This window comes from Lissotriton helveticus, chromosome 9 (genome assembly GCF_964261635.1).
Source record: "Lissotriton helveticus chromosome 9, aLisHel1.1, whole genome shotgun sequence".
Classification (NCBI taxonomy): Eukaryota; Metazoa; Chordata; class Amphibia; order Caudata; family Salamandridae; genus Lissotriton; species Lissotriton helveticus.
In genome coordinates this window covers 876,163,968-876,187,903 of record NC_136070.1, presented here as the reverse complement: position 1 = coordinate 876,187,903, position 23,936 = coordinate 876,163,968, and the positions used below count along the sequence as shown (strand labels likewise).

The following is a 23,936-nucleotide window of genomic DNA, read 5'->3' as shown; positions in this document are numbered from 1 at the left end:
ACATGCACCATCGAAAAGAGAGAGCACCCTCATTCTTTGAAAACGTAATGTTCTTTATTGTTAAATAGAAATAAAAAAAAGAAACACATAACACAACTAACGATTAAATACGAATTAGAAAGTTGCCGGACACGAGAAACAAAAGAAGGTGGAAGGAATAAGCGCTTGTGCATGTAGAAAAAGAAAGAAGGACTTCGAAATGAAGACAATTTGAGCGGAAATGATTGCAACAATTTTACAATTTACACTGGTTATTGGTAGAACATACACTAATGTAATATGGCCTGTCCATAATACATCCATATTTCATCATCTTGTTACATTTCTAATGCTGCAGAGTATCATCATCTGGTAGTTGGACGGGGGAAGGGGTTAGAATATGATACATAAATCCAAAAGTGTCTGCATCCAAGGTGCTGGCTTACAATGCTACAAATGCAGCAACAAATGCAGGGATTATCATTGTTCTCAGAGGGGGAACCAATCACCCTTAAAGAGGTGAGGCTCCTTACTCAAGAGAATCCTCACTCATCAATGTCGGTCTGGCCTCATGTCTTTAAGATTGATTGGATTTGTTGTGGGCCTTGATTACCCTGGCAAGCATCAGATCGGTTTGGATGCTTTGCTAAGATTCCCCCTACCACATCTAGATGTGGCCTTTTATTTTCCCGGGAATCGTGGCCGGTTTTGCCAAGGTTGGGTGTACTAAATAGGCTGCCTCACCTATTCCCTTGTCCTGAGGAAGATCCAAATGCGGTGGTCTTTAACCACCCTACGCATTTAAGTTGGGTCAAAACTTTGACAGTATCCCCCTATCTTTGGGCCTGTACCATTTTTAAACCCTTCCCCCGTCAAACTAACAGATGATGATTCTCTGCAGCATTAGAAATGTAAAAAGATGATGACATATGGGTATATTGTGGACAGGCTGTATTACACTGGTGTATGTTCTACCAATATCCAGTGTAAATTGTAAAATTGTTGCAATCATTTCCGCTCAAATTGTCTTCATTTCGAAGTCCATCTTTCTTTTTCTACACTCACGAGCACTTATTCCTTACTCTTGTGTACGGCAACTTTCTAATTGGTATTTAATCATTAGTTGTGTTGTACGTTTCTTTTTCTTATTAAAAAATAAATAATATTACGTTTTCAAAGAATGAGGGTGCTCTCTCTTTTCAATGGTGCATGTTTGGAAATGTTAATATGATACATATTAATGACCGTGTGCAATTTCCTTCAAGCAAATAAATTACCCATGAACTGTTAATTTTTCTGACTCGATGCGCGCTGAATAATTCTAGGACCAACTGTTATCTATATTATATGATACCCGGGTCTGTAGACATTTATTGGGTTACCCCATTAGTTTATAATAGGTAATCTTGGGTGTGAGCCTCCAACCTCTCGCTAAATAACCTACCGTGTCACAGGCATTTATTGAAGTCCTTTATGTGGTTGGTTGCCCATGATAAGCATTGTTTGTAGTGCACCCTCCACCAATCACGTAGGTTTATATCTTGTTTCTGCATCTTCCAGTCATCTAGATACATTTCAAAATCCAGTACCTCCAGCCCTCTGGATGCCGGTGGCAGTTTGATTTTTTCTCAGTGCTACCCCTCTTCTTCCCATGCCCCTCAACTAGTCTCCCAGCAGGTACTAAATATCATGAAAAAGCTCCTTTAAACTACTTAGAAACTTCTACATTTCAGTGTAAAGTGCTGTATTGGAAATGCATTGTTATTATGTGATGAAAAGGAAGTATTTTATTTAGAATAAGGGCAGGAACTATTCTCATATCACAAGAGGACTCTCAAGAAAAGAAAGAGAAGTCAGACGGATGCATTGACACTGGTTATGCCAATGTTCTAGCTAATGCAGAGAATCACAGAATGCCTTGGAATCATACCTTGGGAATAGTAAATCCCCTGAAATGAGCATCTTGAGTTGCAGTATGTGGTATACCCAGGGGCAGAACGTCGCCAAAACGCTGGATTTCATGGATCACTGCATCTGTGTACGGCATCTTGGCACGGTCACTTAGGGCTGGAGTTCGGTTTTGACCAACCACCTGCTGAATCTCTTGATGTATTTTTTCTGTATGTGGAATCATTAAATGATCAATTTGAGTATGATCAAGACATTCAATATGAATAGCTATACTTTAAGCAATTTTAAAATACATGCTCAACATTTCTAAGCAAATATTAAAATAGTACTTATCTACTATTTGCTTTTTTTGTTGTTGTTTCTTTTCTCCTATGATTAAGTGGCCATAAGTGTAAATGTAACAAAGGTAAATTTTGTGTCATTGTATGGTTGTTGACCAGTCACATGTGACTACTGTAGAAAATCATAACGGGCTCTCATTTAATTAGTCATCAGATGTTGAATTTGTTCAGGTCTCCAAATGTCATCTGTAGCTGGCAGCACTGTTTCATCAAAACTCCTTCCCAAACAGATGATTGTTCAGGGAGCTGGCACTGATAGCATATCTGCTGAAGTAATCTAACTCAAACAAGTCTACACTTTCAAAATCCATCCTCTCATTGATACCATCTGCTGCAACTACATCCACTACCATCCTAATGGTGAGCGGGCAAAACTCAATTGATAGTACGCCATAGAAGCATGCTTACCTCTCATTGACTCATGGATGACAATACATGCAATCATAAATTAATCATTCTTCCTCAATGCTTGCACCCCCAACATTCCCTAGACTCAAGCTTCTCTGGCCATACTGAGTGCCACTAGCACTTAAGGTCAAATCTCTAGGAGCCATTAGCCACAGATAAGTTACTCTTGACTAGGGCAAGGCCTTATCCTCACTTGAGATGCCCATCCTCTCAATTTATCTGGAACCACTAAAATAAAGGGAGATTTGGGATATTTCCTCAGAGGCAGGTACAGAAAACTAGGACAACTTTGGATGAAAAGCCACCAAGACTTGTCCCCAGAAGTTTTTGGCATCCATCATTGGCTCAGAATAGGCTACAAGAAAACTGCAAGTCAACATCTCTTTCTGATGTGATGGAGTACATTCTGGTAATTTGACAACTGTTATTGGCAGATGGACAAAAGGAGGGTAAACCTGAAAAGGAGAGCTGAGCCAAAAATAAAAGTGCCATTGTTTGCCCATAGGTATGAATGCAGACATCACTGCATAGTACACATCAAAATATAGGTGGATAACAGAACAAACAAGTCATTGGCATGGCATGACTACGTACAATTTCAGGCAAACTCACAGCAATAATTGGAGATCTGTTTAGAGTCCAGCATCCTGGTGGGTCGATACAGGCATATATCAGAAAGTCTGAACAATTAAAGAAGAGCAGCACAGCAGTCCAAAATGACTGATTCCAGAGTAAGTAAATAATCCTGCAGTGGTTGCCATATATCTTTGGGTCTGGAGGTGTGCAGCCATAACAATGTGTAGTCCTCGCTAATTTCATCACAATGGGTCATGTTCTTCAGCCAGGCAGTATGCACCACATGGGCAACAGAAGACAAACAAAACAACGGCATACAGACTTAAAAAAACACTCCACTACCCACACTAGACAATAACACATCAAGAAAATACCAAAAACAATCAGAACAAAAACAAACATCCCTTCAAACAAAGTTATGGCATATACCTCAGGGAAGAGGCAACAATGTGGTCGGCTATTATGATCAAGGCGACTGGTGAGGGCTTGAATGCTTGCATCGATAGGGCAATATTTGGGTACAAAGTTCAGCCAAGAAGGCGGCAGTTCCGCTTATGGATTAAGAGCCTGCATTCATGTCTGGGGCCTCATCTGTATCTGAATGTGAGCTTGGAGCTGGGCAGGTTTGGATTCCTCAAAGAGCACTTTGCATTGCTTGGGGGCTCCACGACCCATCATGGAGGCCAGTAATCAGATATAAGGATGTTGCTGGAAGGTAATGAGGTAACACCAATAGGGAAGCAGATCCAGGTATGAAAGTTAGTGTATATACCCGGTCGAAGGTATGATCGTCAGTGATAGTTGTGCGGTTGGGAGATAGTCCAGGCTGCAGCGGAGAGGACCGATTTAGCATTGCGGGTGGGTGGAGTATACTCCAAATTGTCTGAGAAGGAGCAGTCTTTTATGGCACTGGGAGGCAGAGTACCACTGCCCTGTTCCACACCACTCGTAGGTATGTACTCAGCTGCACCCCTCCAGACCAGGAGAAGGCCCATGTAGGGGGTATACTGGGACAGAGGGGGGGGCTACTATCTCGCACCATGTCACGGCACAGTCAGCACAGTAAGGTGTTTGGTGGGACCCGAGGCCTAGTATGGTGAATGGTGCCTCCTTAATAACAGCAGAATGTGATAGGAACCTTCACCGCTGCTGATGAGCCGGATCAGTCCACTATGTTTGATGGAACTTGCAGGCTCAGGCAGAGGTCTATATGGTACCAGAGCCTACTTTGGCAACATGAAGCAGGAGGATCCTCCAGCAGGTGTAGATGCATAGACCCAGACATAGCATCTGTGTGGTGCAGCAGTGGGACTGTAGTGCCGGGGGGCAATGTAAGGAGGAGGGGTTGAGGCTGCATTACCCCGGCCGCTCAGCCATCTTATAGCTGTGTCCTGTATGCCCAAGAAGGACAGCCGGTACTGCAATGGTCTGAGCTCCCACCCGCTTAGCAGCAGCAGCCACTCACAGTGCACGTTCAATGCGGCATCAGGATACCGAGATGGTCAGGAGTGGCTCCCAGCCAAAGCAGATTTTCTTTGGTGGGAGACCCATCGGAGAGACCATCAGGAGTAGCATAGGGTCGCGCAGGTGCCTAAGAGGAATTGTCTACCTAGCAGGAGGTAGTGGGAGAGGCTTCAGTGCCAGCAAGACTCAGCAGTCTCAGGCTCATCCAAAGCTCCACTCGCCGCAGGGCCTCTGCGATGCTAGGCTGCGCATGACCTCACTCTGGATCTGAGGTCAGCAGGCAATTTTTGCAGGACCTGAGGCTGAAATGCACATCGCCCTGTTTCAGGAGTGCAGTCCCAATGTGCAGATGGAGATAAATGTGGACATGCTTGTGATCCATTCGGTAAAGGAGCTGTAGTCGCCTGAGCTTAACTGCATCTTAGTCGCTGATGTTGCCACGGCCCCACAGTGAAAGGCATTGTACAAGGACAGTCTGAGAGCATGACATTGTCTACGAAATCTTCTGACCTACAGCCATGGAATACTATGGATGTCACAGGGCCCCTAGATGGCATTAACTCAGAAAGTGCAATTTTAAGTCTCTCCAAGAGTACGATGCACAGAGTGACAATCCCATGAACAATATCACCCAGAACACTGCCACCATGTTAGCCTACTTTCATGGAAATGTAACATATTAAGACAACCACACAAATAAACGCAAATATAAATAAACTGAATTAAACAATGCAGTAGCTAAAGACCAGAAGTAACACAGTGGAACACAAAATAAAGCCACAACAGATAGTGTTTCTGGTGATGAATGAAGAGATTAAAGAAACAAGATTCTTCATTAATGCTCTTGTGAAAGGGGACAGGGCATTTGACAAACAAAAGCCATGGAAACCATGCAAAGACATCAGACGTGCATATTGTGTCATTCCCTGCTGGAGGGAGAATCATGAGACATATTAACCACTAAGGGCATGTGGTTGCTCACCTTACAAATAAGACAAAAGATATTTGATTTCCTACCTTGTCACATTACCCAATATTTAATAGATTTTTATTCATTTTGGTAATAATGGTGCAATGGGTTTCCATAGATAAAAACATTTCTCAAATTTTTGATTGGTAATAACGTTACCATCATCTGTTGAATCTCCACGAAGTGCAGACCTTTTGCTGTTTCTACCTTTGCTGATTATGAAACGTTTCATGGCGATTACTTAAGAGGGTGCAAAGAAAAAAGGGAGTGCCGAAACATTCAATTAATTTTCAATAGACTTTTGTATCAGACGTAACGGCAAATTAGCAGAACGGATTTTCCTGAATTTTGGCAGGATTCGAGATTTTGGCGTGGAAAGGATGTTTTTCATGAAAATGTGTTCAGTAGTTTTATAGTAATTAAGGAAAATATCTTAGTGATATATATTAGGTCATGGTATACCGCAGTATTTCGCAGTAAACAGTGGTACATGACAAGGCCAAAACACAATACTATTGGCTAATGACAGCCTTTACAAACGAATGGCAGCCATATTGTTTCTATCAATTACTGTATTTGTTGTGGGATTGAGGATGAAATATTAGTTGTTACTGTTTTAATAATTTATAAAACCTAATCATGCACTCTACAAAACTGTCTAGAGTCAGGGAAAATGATTTTTATTCTTTAATATGTTTTTTAAAAAGCATTACAGAGTACTACGTCAAACCTATCTAGGTAGTACCACAGTACCTATGGAAATAATTAAAATAAAATAAATAAATACATGAGACAAACAAACCTGTACCACACACCACTTAACTTAAACAACACTATACAAAACGTCACTCCTTTGTATGCCACTGCCCTTTACTGCACAGTACTCTACAGCACCGCACTGCACTCTACTCTAGAATAGGGGTGGGTGGAATTTGCGTAAAATCTCCGCGAAACGGTAAAAAATCTCCACGAACACGCAGAAATTCCGCGAACACGCGGAATTGCTTGTTCTCGATGCTTTTTTACTGTTCGGAATCGCTGTTTGAGTGCTCGGGGGAAATATCTCGTGAACATGAATTTTCAGAACGCAAACAAGCAAAAAAGTTCACGAAGTCGCGGAACACAGAATTTTGGGCAATTTCGTGTTCTTCGCAGAACGCAAAATTACTCAAATTCCGCAAATGCCGTGAGCAGAACGGAATTTACCGCCCAGGCCTACTCTAGACCACTGCTGTCTTCTCTAGGCCACTGCACTCTACGGCAGTCTATTCTGCATGGCTGTGAAACACTATACTAGGTCACAGCACTTTCTGCCACTGCACTCTATGGTGCACAACTGTACGCCATGCCACTCCCCTCCACACATTGCCACTCTACTCCATTCAATGCCACTCTAATGTACACCTCTCTATCTACGTCATTGAAAGTCACTATACTCCACTCCATGTCACTCTACTACACTCTACTCTACACCACTTCATGCCACTTCACTGTACCTTATGTCACTCTATGCCACTCTACTCTACTCCACTCTACTGTACTCCACTCTCTGCCAATGCACTCTGTTCTGCACCACTGCACTCCATGACACTGTACTCTACCCCACTTCACTCTGTCTTATTTCACTCTACACCATAGTACTGTATGCCACTATACTGTACGCCACTGTACTCGATTCTGCACTACTCTAATCCACTTAACTTTTTCCTTTTTCACTCTCCCCCACTTCACTCTATGCTACTCTACTCTAGACCACCCCACTTCATTGTACCGCATGTTACTCTATGGCACTCTAAGCCACAATACTTTATGGCACTCCTCTGCACACCACTCCAAGCCAAAGTACTTCATTCCATTCTACACCACTCTACTCCATTCCGTTCTACATCACTGCACTCTATGCCACTCTAATGTACGCCACTCTACTGTACCCACTTCACTCTATGGCACTCTACTCTGCACAATTCTACTCTGCACCACTCTAATCTGGACATCTACTCTCTAATCCACTATATTCTATGCCACTCTACTCCACCACACTTCACTCTTCCCCACCTCATGCTACACCACAGTAATGTACGCCATTCTACCCCACTTCACTCTACCCTACTTCACTCTATGCCACGCTACTGTCTGCTACTCTATTCTACCCCACATCACTTTACCCCATTTCAGTCTATGTCACTCTATTCTATGCCATTCTACCAAAAGCTACTCTACTCTATACTACTCCAATCCAATTTTGTGCCAGGCCACTCTTTTCTACAACATACCACTCTCTTCACTGTACTGTAGGTCATTGTACTCCAGTCTGCACCACTCCACTCGACGGTATCCTATTGCACTGTACACCACTCAGCTTTATGTGGCTGCCATCTATGCTGCTGCACTATACTCTGCTGTATTTTGGGCAACTCTTCATTTCACACCTCTACTGTACACCAATGCACTCTATACCACTACACTCTACTGTATGCCATACTACTCTAATTTACACCACTCAACTCTATGCCACTGCACTATACACTGCTGTACACTATTCCACTTCACTCTACGGCCTGCTACACTAGTCTGCACTACTCCTCTCCACTGCACTCTGACTCTACCACACTACACTGTCGTAATTTGGCAGCATCTGAGTTAGCATTTAGCTCAGCTACACGAACTTTCTACGTTAACTTGACCAAACGTGCGGGGCCATTTTGTAATCCCTGGCTTCCATTTTGTACGAACATGCGGCCTCGTAGTCAACATGCCCTTTTGTCCTTCCTCTGTACCAGTGACCATTTACCTTGCCCAGCAACAGGCTATTTTTAGCACTGGTCAAGCTCACGCATGCGCACTCGAACATTTAGCTTAATGAGTGGTCACCTTTTAGGAATGTTCTCCAAACTGACCAGTGGTACTAAACTCCTCCCACATGTTGGCTGTGTTTTAAAAATGCCCTTATATGTACCTAAAACTGTTCAAGAGTATACCGCCTACCTTTTTATTACTGTTAAACTTGTATAAAAGAGGTCGCACACCGATGTTCGGGGTGATACTTCTTGCATTGCCGAAGGGTGCTGTAGGAATGTACCACCACCCCATGGGGTCCTAATAAACTTGTCTTTTTGCATTTTCCAGTTTCCGTGCCAATTTCTATTCTATGGTGTTCGAGAGTTTTTGCAGAGTATGTAGACCTGACGAAACCCAATACCACAAATTGGCAACCCAGATGGGACTCATCGGCGACTCGGATGCCCGAAGGAGAGGTCGCGACGAAGGATTGGAAACTCGCCATGGACGCGTACGCTGCCACTGAGTTACCCGAGTCTTGGCATCCACGGTGTTTCTTCCTTTCCTTCTGACCCAACCTTCCAGGTGGCGCTGGTCCTCGACGGAGATCCTGATCGGTTGGGTTGTCGTGCAGTGCCCGTTTGGCTGATTCAATTACAGAACTTGGCAGTTGGAACCTGGACGATTGAAAAATATTTGGTAAGCTTGTGATTGGTAAGGTAGTCTACTGACACTTACTGTGGCTTTTTTGATTTGTTTGAGTTAGCTAACGTTTGGACCTATGATTTGAGTTATATGTGGAGTGCACCTCACATAGGCAGGCACGTAGAGATATTTCTCTGACTTTGTATTTGTTTGAACGGCACACCGTGTGATAAAAGCATATTTAAGTGCCATTTTATGTAATATCGCGTTTTCGTGATATTTTGACATGCCTGTTCTAAGCACACTTCGAGGAATGTGCTGTTTTGGAAATGGTACCCGTTATCGATTAAATGAATCTCAGCCGGCTCCCCCAGAGGGAACACCTAATCGTGAAATGTACATACAATTTGGCCTTCCCCCCATTATGTATAGTACATTATGGCACAAATATACAAAAACTGATCGTGAATTGCAATGGCCACTACATGGGTCGTTTGATCTGCGAAAGGTTCAGTATGTGGAGCAGTGTTTGTTTCAGCGCAGGTCTAGACAGGATATGTTTGATTGTGTGCGTATGTGGGAGAAAGCGGTGCGTGAACGAATGAAGCGTGAACAAGCCTTGGCGCACAAAGAGCAGCGAAAAGCTGCTCGTGATAAAGCTTTACAGTTGCAGGAGAAGGAATTGCAGGAACAGAAAGAGAGGGAGACTCGAGAACGTAATTTGCACGTTAATGGGCAGTTTCCTATTCGACGTCCTCTTTATCCTGTCCTTACTAATGAATCAGATGATTTTTCATTACTAGACCGTTGCCCGCCTCCGTATGTTCTGCCTTCGGCCCCAGATGAGGATGCGGACAAGGACGATCAGGGAGACTAGCGTATCAGGTTAACTGCTGATCGAGCTACGGAATTGCGCTCGTTTGCTCGTAAACTTAATACAAATTCTATAGCTGTTTCAGAGATTGATGGTTTTATGAGTAAGTGGTCTGAAATAGAACAATTGTATTTTCTAGATCATTTTGGAGATGAAGTTGTCGAACGGTTTAGACGGTATTCACCTGAGTTGGAACCTAAAGTTATAGCATTTGGTCGTGAGAATTTTCGTAAAGGTCTTTTTGTTTTTGCAGATGCGGATGAGTTTTTCCAGCGTTTGGTTAAGCTACGGGATGAGGCGACACGGCTACGAGCGGAGAAAAAGGCATCGGGTTCGTCTACGACTGGATCAACGGAAGTATCCAATAAGTGCCCTATCTTTGGAACAGATAAGAGCGCTGCAGTTAATGTTATGCCTATGCGAGAAGCTGCGCCTTTGTATGTCCCTCCTAAAGGGCTAGGCACAGACGATGATAAGATGTCTAAAGATGCGAAGGGTTATTTTGTATATAATTGGGTTTATACGCCTTGGAATAGAACGGACGTTATGGCGCTTAAGAATGCTTTGCCTGACCCCCGTAAAAACCCAGCAACTTTCTATGAAGGAGTGGAAGGTGCTATTTCTTCGTGTGTTATGACATTAGTTGTTATTGATCTTTTCTTTGGGTTGATACTGCCTCCTGATATGTGGAGGGCGATTCGTAAGTTTGATGATCGAACGATTCTAGGTGCAGATTGGAAGGACATAGCTCGAGCTGATCTAGATAGGGAACCCGCGTGTAAACCATGTCGGTTAATTTTAGACCTCCCAGAGGCTATTTTGAATAAATTAAAAACGCTTGTTCCCCCTAAGAAAATTGATTGGACAATGTTGGCGTCTTGCAAACAGAAGCCGGATGAATCAGTCTCTGACTTCTTTTCACGTTTCGAGGAAGCGTTTCACGATTACAGTGGGCAATCATTAACAGAGGATACAGGCAGGCATTTGTTCGTTGATAAGTATGTGGCTAATCTCCTACCGGAGATTGCAAAACGATTAAAGACTCGTGAGAGTTCATGGACCACGGCAACCCCTGCTTCTTTATTGACTATGGCTCAGTATTATGAACGACAGGAATTGGAGGCTAAAGAAAGTAGCGATAAGAAAGCGAAGGATTTGAAGACGAAGGTGATGTTGGCTCAGGTTTATGCTACACAGTCGAGAGGGAACGATAGGGGTAGACGAGGATCGCATGGTGCGTCTTCTACTCGTTCCGATATTTCTGAGGATCAGTGTGCATACTGTAAACAGTTTGGACATTGGGCTTCGGATTGTCCGGTGTTTCGAGAACAGCGTAATCAGCGTGGTCGAGGAAGTGGAAGGTCGAGGAATAGTTATTCAGGACCGAGAGGTGGAGCGAATGATCGTGGTAGGTTTGAAGCTAGGGGTCGTGGACAGGCTGATCATAATACTTTTGATCGACGGAATCAGTACCAGATAGCTGAGGGTGAATCTTCTGAGTCACAGGATAATACGTATGCATAGGATTGCGTAGGATGGGGTGTGGAATCGGTTGAAGTACCAGTCGATCAAAGGGGTCCATATATATCAGCACATGTTTTGGGTTCTACTGATCAGTTTCTGGTCGATGCAGGAGCTACTCGTAGCGCTCTGTCTAAACACTTGGTTCCAAGGGCTCCCCTGTCTGGCGAAACGATTACATCAATAGGGTTCAATGGAACACCTTCTCTTAGCCCATTGTCTCAACCCCTTATATTTCACATTGATAAATTTACTGCCCCATGCCTGTTTTTGTTATCTCCAAACACACCAGATAATATTGTGGGACTTGATATGCTAAAACATTTTCGAGCAACCATACGTTGTGCCCCTGAAGGGGTGCGGGTGATTCTGAATGAGAACTACCCAGAGGTTGAGAGATCGTGCCTCATGCAGGAGACCGACGCGTTAGCTTCTCTCCCAAGCACTTTATGGGCCACTTCTAATACTGATGTGGGTCAAATGATTTTTCCTCCTGTGCGTATTACCTTAAAGGAGGGAGTGTCTTTGCCTCGTGTACCACAGTACAAAATCTCTAGAGAAGGCAAAGTGGCCTTGACACACATTGTAAATGACTTGATTATGGCTGGGGTGGTGGAGGAAGTCCCCTATAATGTTTGTAACAGTCCGATTCTTCCGATCCTGAAGAAAGACACAGACACTAAGATCTATCATTTCATTATTGATTTGAGAGAAATTAATAAGATAGTCGTACCTCAGTATCCGGTGGTGTCTGACATTACCACCTTACTTACTTTGATTCCACCTACATCTACTACATTCACTGTTATTGACTTAAAAAACGCTTTCTTCTCAATTCCCATTCATCCTGACAGCCGATATTTGTTTGGTTTCACATTAAATAATAAATCTTACAGATTTTGACAAGTTCCTCAAGGTTACACAGAAAGCCCTAGTATTTTCAGCCAGGCTTTAAAAAGACAGCTTGATTCTTTTGATCTACAATCTGGGGTGGCTCTTATCCAATATGTAGATGACATTTTACTTGCAGCGGACACGCAGGAGCAATGTGAGGAGAGTACTCTCTCCCTACTTTCTTTTCTTGCCAAACATAATCACAAGGTCTCGAGGAAAAAGTTGCAATAATGTAGACCAAAGGTGACCTACCTCGGTCATCTTTTGTCTAAGGAGGGGCGTGCATTGACATCAGACCGAATTCAAGCAATTTTAGATACGCCAGTCCCTTGCACGCAGAAAGATGTTCGTGCCTTCATAGGTTTGACGTCCTTTTGTAGGCAATGGATACTAGGATTTTCACACATTATAAAACCTTTGTTAGCGTTGTAATCCAAAACTACACCAATCCCCCTTGAATGGACGGATGAATGTCAGAATGCTTTTGAACAATTGAGACAAGCTCTTTGTTCTGCACCAGTGTTAGGTACACCAGACTATACAAAGATCTTCACACTGTATGTACATGAGAAGGATGGGTGTGCATTGTCAGTCTTAGTGCAGACACACGGAGATAAACAGAGACCTTGTGCGTATTTTTCAGCAATACTCGATCCTGTGGCTCGAGGACTGCCTGGATGTTTTCGAGCAGTTGCAGCAACAGCAGTGGCTATACGACAGAATGAGGGAATAGTTTTGTCACATAAATTGTTGGTGTTAATTCCCCATGCGGTAGATGCCTTATTGAACCAAACGAATACACTGCATCTAACTAGCGCTCGTTTAACAGGATACGAGCTAACACTGTTGGCGCCACATATTACACTGAAGAGGTGCGCCACTTTGAACCCAGCTACTTTATTGCCATATCCTGTTACTGAGACCCAGAAGTAAGAACAACATGATTGTGTTTTTCGGACTGAAGAACAAACAAAGGGTCGTATCGATTTGCAGGATACACCACTTCCAGATGTAGATGGGGAACTGTGGGTTGATGGGTCGTGTTTAAAATTGCCAGATGGTACGACTTCTGCAGCCTATGCGATCACGACACTTAAGACAGTGGTAGAAACAGCACGAATACCGCAAAAATTGGCTCAAGCAGCTGAATTGATAGCTTTAACGAAAGCCTGTGAATTAAGTGCTGGATTATGTGTGAATATCTATACTGATAGCCGTTACGCTTTTGGAGTAGTGCACGATTTCGGCCTACTCTGGAAGGAACTAGGGTTCCTGACCTCGCATGGAGTGCATATTATGCATGGAGAATTAGTACGTGATCTCCTGAATGCACTATTATGTCCAAAGAAGGTAGCGAAAATCAAGTGTAGTGCACATAAGAAAGTGACAGACAAAATAGGACAAGGAAACGCTTTTGCAGATCGCATGGCGAGAGAGACTGCCATGTTACAAAATGTCTCTCCCATGTATGTGGTGAGATCACAAGCTGAGCGATGGCATGATGCTAGAGAGGAAATACTAGACATACAAAAATCAGCATCTGAAGCGGAACTTGCAACCTGGGCAACAGAGGGAGTGTTGGATGATGAGGGTTGTTGGCGTAGCAAAGATATGGAGAGATGGAAATTGCCTGCCGCTTATTTGCAAGCAATGGTCCAAAGGACACATGGGCTGGCACATGTTGGAGCTCTTGCGATTACTAAATTGCTTACGCGAGTTTGGGAGCATCCTGAGATTGCCAGCACCGCTAAGAGAGTGGTACAGACCTGTCTGATATGCTTACAGTACAATCCTGCTAAAGGGCCTTATACTCCAAAAGGAGGGTTTGTTCCACCAACTGCACCGTTCGAAGTACTGCAAATGGATTACATCCAGCTGGAGCGCTGTAATAACCTCAAATATATCCTAGTGGTGGTGTGTGCTTTCAGTAAATGGATTGAGGCCTATCCCATGAAGGATAATACAGCATTGACAACAGCTAAGGTGTTACTTAAGGAGTACTTTCCACGCTATGGTGTTTGTAAGTTTTTGTGGAACGATAATGGTCCTCATTTCGTTGGGAAAGTAGTGGAGTATGTCCTGAAAGGATTGGGGATTAAGCAAAAATGTCATGCTGTATTCCACCCGCAGTCAGCAGGTCTGGTAGAAAGGTATAATGCGACTCTGAAGCTGAAGCTAGCAAAGATCGTGGCATCCACGTCTTTGAAATGGCCGGACGCTTTGCCTTTGGCATTACTGTCTATTAGATCAGTGCCACATTCCCGATCTGGCTTCACACCCTATGAAGTGGTGTTTGGAAGGCCTATGAATATCTGGGGAATTCCTAAGCCTCGTTTGATACATGATGTGCCTTGTATAATGATGAACAATTATTTGGCACAATTAACAAATGATTTACTTTCTATTCATCAACAGGTTCGAGAAGCGCTCCCTGAAAATTCCATTGGAGAGGCTCACGATCTCCGTCCTGGGGACCACGTTATGGTCTGTGCGTTCGAGAGAGCTAGCAGTTTGGAGCCGAGGTGGCGTGGCCCTGAACAGGTTTTGTTGGCAACTCGGATGGCTGTGCGAGTCACGAATAAAAAGCGGTGGATACATTCTACTCACTGCTGTCGTGTCTCTCCGGATCTGGTGAATCCTGCGGTGCTGTCTGATTATCGAGACATCTTGGATGCAGAGAAGAGCCCAGCTGTTACGCCTCACGAGTCGGAGGGAGCCTTCCCGGACCACAATGTTTCTGATAAAGCGAAGTATAACCTACGGTCAAGAAATAATTTTTTTTTGTGCAAGACTGGTTGAGTTACCGTTCTGAGGTTTGCGAAAACGGAAGCCGAGAATATCAAGGGGGGGGGGGGGAGGGATCAGTTCTGGCTAGTGTAGCGACACCCGTCTTGAATCTCGGAGAAGACACCAGCGGCTACCTCGGATCTCAGCACTCACTTTTTATTTTTTAGTTGGCTTTGAAACTTTGTTTTTGCACTATGGCACCTACTATGATGAGAAACAGAAGAACACTGGGTGCAGTACTCTTTGTTACGACTATAGTGGTAATAGCAGTAATAGCTTGGACTGTAGAACGATTGCTTCCTGCACGAGAATATTTACTGCCTACCACTCCAATCCCATCTGAACATTTTCATTTCACTTTGCCCTATCACGAAGAGAGACATAGACAGACTTACTTAAATAATAGCTTCATTCAAATCCTGCATCATACCCATAATATGACGAACACTTCGAACTGTTGGGTATGTGGAATGTTGCCTGGACATCAAAAGAAAGGAGGAACTCCACTTATTCCCCTTCCATTTTCACATAACGGTTCTTGTAATGCTTGGTATACTCTTCTTTTTACCCTAAGGAGGCCAACAAAAGGTGGACTACTCTTTCGACTAAACAAAGTGTGCTATAATGATAGAGATGGTTACCCACAAGCAGAAGGAACTAAATTTGAGTGGGAAGAATATCGTCCGGACAATATATCTACACCTCGTATTTTTTCTAATCAAAGACTTATAAATATGTCCAGTCTACATGTAATTACGGTTATTGATACTAAAGCTGACCTTTGTGTGAGGAATAAAGGAACAATTCCGGTAGGGAAGAGTGAGTGTAATACTACTCTCACATTTGACACACCAAGTGGTATTACTTTTGTAGCATCACGAAATACTTACTTTATTTGTGGTAATAAAGGATATCATCGTCTTCCCATTGGGTGGTTAGGAACTTGCTATATTTCTTTTGTATTACCCCCAGTATTTATTGCCCCGCCCATGTATCATAAGGATTTTGTATTGTATCATGATTTCATATTAAATAGGGTTAAGAGAACATTAGAACTTGAGAATATCGACCAGACCGACACCTCTCTACAGCAATATGTAGATTTTAATTTAGGCCTGTTTTCCTTTGTTGGTGCTGCCTTAAACAGCAGGAAAATAAGACGGTTATCACGTGTTGTGGAAGCCGTTGCTAATGAAACTGCCTCTGCTTTAGGGAACATAACTGAGGAACTCCAAACTACCAGGATTGTAACGCTCCAGAACCGAATGGTTCTTGATGTAGTACTAGCTGATCATGGGGGTGCATGCCGCATTATCGGAAGTAGTTGTTGTGTTTATGTCCCAGACAATTCACCTTCTGTGTATGATGCCATTTCTAAATTGCACAAAATTCTTGCTGAAATACACCCCGAAAATGGTACATGGACATTCTCTAATTGGTTCTGGACTTTGCTTAGTACCTGGGGTTGGAAATTACTGACTATCCTATGTATGATTATCGGAATACTCTTCTTCCTCTGTTTGTGTATTCAATGTGGCCCTACCTTATGTTCTGTATGTATTACAGCCTGTATTCCATCCGAACGAGATATTGCCAAAAACGAGCAAATGGTTAACGCAGAAATGATAAAAATAATGATGATTAATATTGATGATGAATTTCCAGATTACTTCTATTATGAGGTAGCTTCAGCTAAATGCTAAAAGGGCCGTCTGTCGTAATTTGGCAGCACCTGAGTTAGCATTTAGCTCAGCTACACGAACTTTCTACGTTAACTTGACCAAACGTGCGGGGGCCATTTTGTATTCCCTGGCTTCCATTTTGTACGAACATGCGGCCTCGTGGTCAACATGCCCGTTTGTCCTTCCTCTTTACCAGTGACCATTTACCTTGCCCAGCAACAGGCTATTTTTAGCACTGGTCAAGCTCACGCATGCGCACTCGAACATTTAGCTTAATGAGTGGTCACCTTTTAGGAATGTTCTCCAAACTGACAAGTGGTACTAAACTCCTCCCACATGTTGGCTGTGTTTTAAAAATGCCCTTATATGTACCTAAAACTGTTCAAGAGTATACTGCCTACCTTTTTATTACTGTTAAACTTGTATAAACGAGGTCGCACACCGATGTTCGGGGTGATACTTCTTGCATTGTCGAAGGGTGCTGTAGGAATGTACCACCACCCCATGGGGTCCTAATAAACTTGTCTTTTTGCATTTTCCAGTTTCCGTGCCAATTTCTATTCTATGGTGTTCGAGAGTTTTTGCAGAGTATGTAGACCTGACGAAACCCAATACCACAACACACTATACACCACTCTACTCTACACTACTTCACTCTACGCCACTCCAAACCACTCTACACCATGCTACTCCACTCTACGAGGAAATTATCTAGAAAGAATTGTGGGACTATTTAAATGAGAAAAATATGTATCTAAAAGAATTAATATCAAAATAAAAATTATTATATGATTAGAAACCAATGTTTCCAAACTAATAAAACCATAGAATTTCAATGAAAAAAAACAAAGGTTGAAGATGAGTTATAGTTTTGAAAACGTTATTATTTCTATGGAACAACAATTTAAACTACGTAAACCATAGAAATGAAGAAGTTATAGTGTTATATCCTTATGTTCCTATCCTTCCTGTTCTTGGTGCATGCTGCATCACAGCCTCACATGTTACCTAGCCTAGGTGATTAGAATGTTAGCTTCATTGAGGCTCCAGTAAAGTCAGTTACTGCTGTAGCGACGACTGGGATTGAAGCTAGCACCCTGAGAACTCATTTCTACGCATGTTTACATTTTTCTTCATTCATTTGAAAAATGTTCTCAAGGAACCCTCCAGTTTTTCAGTATCCCCCTTGCTGATACCTTTCAGCCTTCACTACACTTGTGGAGCCTTCAGTTGCTTCAGCTACATTCCGTATTGCACTTTTGCAGAGGCTCCACACAGACTTTTCAACTAATTTTGCCATGATCGTACTCTAACCGCCGTGTGCAGTTCATTTACACACATTTTTTGCTCTATTTGTGTTGACGTTCTAGTGTTTCTCGGGGCAGGCGCCGCGGTGGGAAACGGAAGTGCGGCCATTTTGGAGAGCCGCGAATTTCGAGCCCGTCGGACGCGTTCCCCGGCGCTCAGTAGTAATAAAGACGATATCCAGCACCCTGAGTTTCCATTGTGTTTATTGGGTATAAACACAGCTCTACACTATTACACTATTACCTTTAAAACCTTTACAAGCGTCAACGGTCTTTCTTGGAATCCTCATTGCTGACTGATTTATCCTGATCTGCGTGCTCCATTTATCGCTGCCTCCAGTTATTTCAACTGTGTTCTATGTGACAATTTTCTCAGTTTCTTGGGCTCCTCGAGTGGCAGATTCCTGGATTTTCCTTCCAGCTGCTGGGACTTCGCTGACCTGAACACTTGCGGTTTGCCTTTTCAACGTCTTCCATCTTTGACAGCAGGCAGTCCTTTACGAGCTGGTTTCACGCAGAGCACGTCTCCGCTTAATACGTTCCGGTATTCTATCTAGCTATGTACCCTATGTGTGTTTAGGTGGATGTTGGGTGCGCAGGCGTATTATCCGCAGCCCGTCTGGCTGTGTACCCCCATGCGGTTCTCTCGCTTTGCGCATGCGTGTCTCGCCAGCCTGTGCCTTTTCAGTCAGGATTGTAAACACCAGAGTGGGTGTACAACACGCGACTCGCCCCAGTGACTTTATGGTCGGGTTTTGTGAAAGAACGAGACATCCTGACACCCAGGGTGACCAGCCCAACGGCGACAGGCTGTGGTGTAAAACTTGAATATGAGAGATGCATACACATAATTTTTAGAAATCAAAAAATATGATTGCTGCGTTTTATGAAAGGGAAATTGGAAAACTGTTTCCGCAAAATACTTGAAAGCAAAAAATATGATTGCTGCTTTTTATGAAAGAGAAATTGGAAAACTGTTTCCGCGAAATAATTTATATTTTTTCGCTTTTGTACTTGAAGCCTGTTTTTATAGATTTGGAAATGATGAGAGTTTTTGACGAACGGAGAGGCAACTATTTAAGTTTTACGATTACCTCCATTGAAATGGGTAGTAGTAGCTAGTATAGGATGACCAACTGGCATTGGTGCAAATTCAGGACGGTGAGTGTAAATATTCAGGACAAAGGGTCAAAATTAAGGACTCAAATTCAGGGCAATTGGATGAGTTTTACAGACACATTAGAGGTCACGGAATTGTATATTAGTAAGCCCAGCCATATCTAGATATATTCAGCCATTTGCAAACCTATCCATCATGTATCGTTCCATCTATCATTTCACTCATTCATCCCTTCATCCATCCTTTCACTCATCCATCTATCCGCCCTTTCACCCTATCCATCGGTACACTCATCCATCCACTCTTCTACCTATCCATCCATTCACTCATCCATCCAGCTATTTACCCTTTCACCCATCCAGCCATCCTTTCACTTACTCATCCATCCACGCAGTCACTCATCTTTCCACCCATCCCTCCTTTCAGTCATCCATCATCCTCCCTTTCTCTCTCCATCGACTCTTTCACTTAGCAATCCTTCCTTCCATCCATCCACCCACCCATCCATCCATCTACTCATCCGCTCATGAATCCATCCATTGACCCTATCACTCACCCATCCTTTCTCGCATCCATTTATCCTTTCACTCCTTCACTCATCTATTCATCATTTTGTCCATCTACCTTCCCTTACACTCACTCATCCATCCTTACATCCACCCTTTCACTCATCCGTCCATCCATTCGCCCTTGCACTTATCAATTCATCAATCCATCCATCATTTCACTCATCCATCCACCCACTCACTCATCATCCACCTTTTCACTCATCCATCCTTTCACTCATCCATCCACCCTTTTATTCATCCAGCTACCCTTCCACCCATACATCCAGCTATTTCCCTTTTCTCTCTTCCATCCTTCCACTCACTCATCAATCCATCCATCCCCTCCCATTATCCATCTATTCAATCTTTCATTCATCCATTCACCCTTTCACTAATTCATCCAGCAATCCCTTCACTTACTCACTCGCCCACCTTTTCATATCAATTTTGAGCTGAGCCTTTTTGAGAAGAGGCCCATCAAAAACTTCACCCTCGCTGCAGGAGCCATTCCAGGACTGGGACAGAAGCCACCCAGGGCAGAGACAGGATCCACCACTTGCCTGGGAAGCCCAGGCGGGGGGAGGGGTGGGGACAGGAGCCACGACAGGCGGTGGCGGGGCAGGAGCCACCACAGGGGGGACAGGAGCCATAACAGGCGGGGGAAGGAGCCACCACATGGGGGAACAGGATCCACCAGGGTGGGCACAGGGGTGGGTATGCAGTATTCTAGTATCACCTTGGTCTCTTCCAGGGTGGGGGAAGGCTCCTCACCCCCACCTGGACAAGACAACGAGAAGACAGGCTCTGTTTCCAAAATGTTAGTTTTGCCCCCCCCACACTGATGTACAGTACTGAAAGGAGATACTCCAAGAGAACTGATTTAACTGATTGTCCCCCATACTTTGTTAATCAGTGTGGGTGCAATTGTGCCATTTCTTTATTTTATTACATTATAGACTGCATGTTTGAAGAACCGAGGTTTGTTTACAATTAAGTGACAGTAATTAAACTCTGTGAAGAGAACCACATGCTTCCTCGGTGTAATCAGGGCTGGTTCTAGGATGTTTGGGGCCCTGGGCAGAAAGGGAATGTCTTACACCAATTGCAGATACAAGACACATTCAGTGCTGTTTGCATCTGAATAGATGCCCCTGCTCCTGGAGCTGCAGCCCCTCCCTCTCAGTCACCTTCAAACACCTCTTAACAGCTCATAAAAGACTGAAGGTGTGAGGGTTGCCATCCCGCTGTGCCTTAAAATGCTGATGGGTATCTGAGCTTTCGTACAGCATTGGAGTCTGTTACACCCGACCTCAACAACATTGGAGTCAAGAAGGGAGGTGGGGGCCAGCTGTGCCAGTTGTGTGACCAGTTAACATTACGGACAAATGGCGTCCGTTAAAGAATCCTTCAAGGACAACGGAGAGACGGCCGGAATTACGGTCTGTCCGTGAAATTTACGGACGGTTAGTCACCCTAAGCTAGTAGCCTATTTTGCCGAAGGGACAGGCAAGGAATCGAGTTCTGGGCTTCCCAGGCAAGTGGACCATTGACATATGAACAGGACGATGAAGGTTCTTGACAGCGATGGGGTGCGAGCCTTTCCATTCGGTCACTCCACCTGCCGAGGGTAAGTGTCGTGCCAATACCGAGGTTTTTTTTATGCCTATTTTGAAAAAAACACCAATTCTATCACTGAGCAATGAGCAGTTGTTCACCCTCCAAAATCAGAACAAAAAATCAAATGAAATCTCCTGCAGCCCTCTCAACTTTTTCACTTGCAACAAACACAACAAAGGTCTTCCTAGATCGAAATAATTTTACTTTCGCACAAACTTACACACACCATTCCGTACACTGTTCATGCGCTCTGCTAATCACACACAAACCCTAACAACACATACACTATGTAGTGGCCTAGCCTGCCTCGCGCACAGTCTGCGCGAGGCCTGTAGAGTGTGTCTCGTGCCGTCCGTTATGACGCACGAGACAGTGACAGTTGGTGGCGTTAAGCGTTATTCTGATGTAGCACTTGTCATGTTAAGACGTGCTTGTGGGAGCCGTAATAAAGACTTCACTTAACTACTCTGTTGTCTTCCTCTAGTTATTACACTCGAAACTGGAGAGGAGGACGGCTCCCGCGGAGAACCCACAATCGAAGGTAGTAATTACCTTAGTATCGAAGAAGGTTGAAGCGGTCTTCGAGCCAGATCGGTGCTGAACAACGAAGAAGTGGTCTTGATGAAGGGCGAACTGCTTTGAAGTCAGCTGCGACATTGCTGAGCAAAGGGGCGATCGGCTGCTTCTCGTGTCTGGAGCCTTGTTCCCGTTTGTGTGCTGCCGCGATGTGATAAGGCTGAGGTGAGGAGACGTGGGACACGCTGCGTTGGGCGTGTATACTACGCGATTAGTCCCGCCTGTATTGTCTATCTTCTCAGGGCTCGAACGGCAACAACTTCCCACCCTGTTCTTAAAGGGGAATCTACAAGTTTTGTCCGTGGATAGTGCCGATTACTGGGGGTGAAAGGTTTATCACGAAGACACCTCTGGGGCACAAATTTAACTGCAAGTTGAAAAGAAAGAAAACAAAATTACCAGAAATAGTCTGTGGACACTGCCGATTACTGGGGGAGAAAGGATTATCCCACGAAGACACCTCTGGGGCACAAACCTAACTCCAATTTGGCAAGAAAGAAAATAAACATAGCACGTCTTAAGAGAAAAAAATAAAATAAAAAATGAATCTCCTTGGGTCTTTCCTGGCTATTGCGCTTGGGAAATAATATAAGAACCTTTCTAGCCCACATTAATATTAGTGCTCTTGGAAGAATTATAGGAGCTACCTTTGGAATATTCACAGTTGGTTATTGGAAAATAAAGGCTAAAGAGAACCACCCACTGTAGGTTTCTCTCATATTATCTCTCTCACCAGGAAAAAAAAACATGATGCAGTCCATCCATCCTCCACCGCCTTTTCTGGATACACCAGGTGAACCACCAGTGCCTTGGAGGAAGTGGTTTGATGCGTTTGAAAATTACTTGGGTGCAATTGGAGCATATAGATTCAGGGCAGAAAGAAAAAGGTTTTTACTACTTCATTCTCTGGGGTTTGAAGGAAGGGAAACTCTCAAACATTTACCTGATGTGGTAGGGGAGGGAGGTGAAGAAACAGATGAATACAAAGACACTGTGAGGAAATTGAAAGTGAGATATGACAAGCAACCCAGTGTCGTGGTTTTAAGACATAAGTTCTTTAAAAGAGCGCAGAAAACTGAAGAAGACGTTGACACATATATTACTGCCTTGAGGAAGATAGTGCCAGAGTGTGAGTTCGAAAACTTCAGTGAACAATTGATACGTGACCAGTTCATAAGTAAATGCCTGGATAAAACCATAAGACAAAAGCTGTTGTCTTTGGAAAATCCATCCCTGGATGAATCCATCCGTATAGCAAAGAGCATTGAAACTTCACAGTCTTCCATCAAGGAGTTAGAGAGTAAAAATGCTGAGGTGGTCACCCCTGTGCGCTTAAAAAAACTTGAAAAAAAGAAAGATTATCAACTGAATATTTTTTTCAAAAGAACTGACATCTGCTTCAGGTGTGGTTATCCCTCCCATGCAAAAAGTGGAAGACCATGTCCTGCGAGGAACGCATCTTGCTGCAAATGTGGAAAATTAGGGCATTTCGACAAGGTCTGCCAAACTCATTAAAAAAAACAGACCAAGTGGCATGCGTAATGGATGCCAGTGGTAGTGACAGTGATGACACTCTAAGTGAACTAAAAGACAGACATGGTTGTAGTGGTCAGTGAAGGAAACGTAAAAAGTGGTGATCCTAATGACTGTGTAGATCCCTATGCAATCATCGGTGTAGGTGAAGAGAATTTGAGGCTTCTTGTAGACTCTGGAGCAAGGATCACAATGATAAATGAATGATTATTCAGGAAAAAATAGGGAAATAGACCACTGCAACCGCCAGACCGTGAGCCTGTATCCTATGAAGGGAGGAGCATAGAACTGCTGGGATACTTTGAAGACATCCTGATTTTCAAGAACAGGCACATATATGGGAAAATATATGTGGCCGTGCATGGCTTAGACATATTAGGATGGTTCCATCAAGGTTTGTTCAGC

At 43.6% G+C, this 23,936-nt stretch overlaps 1 protein-coding gene across 1 annotated transcript in view; it reads right to left on the bottom strand.

Annotated features, from left to right (window-relative positions):
* LOC144781943 (cytochrome P450 2G1-like) overlaps positions 1–23,936 on the bottom strand; it is a 298,644-nt gene that overhangs the window by 66,185 nt on the left and 208,523 nt on the right. The window contains exon 7 of the mRNA XM_078661036.1: positions 1,910–2,097. Within this exon, the coding sequence (XP_078517162.1) occupies positions 1,910–2,097 (188 nt within the window). The remainder of the gene's footprint in view (positions 1–1,909; positions 2,098–23,936) is intronic.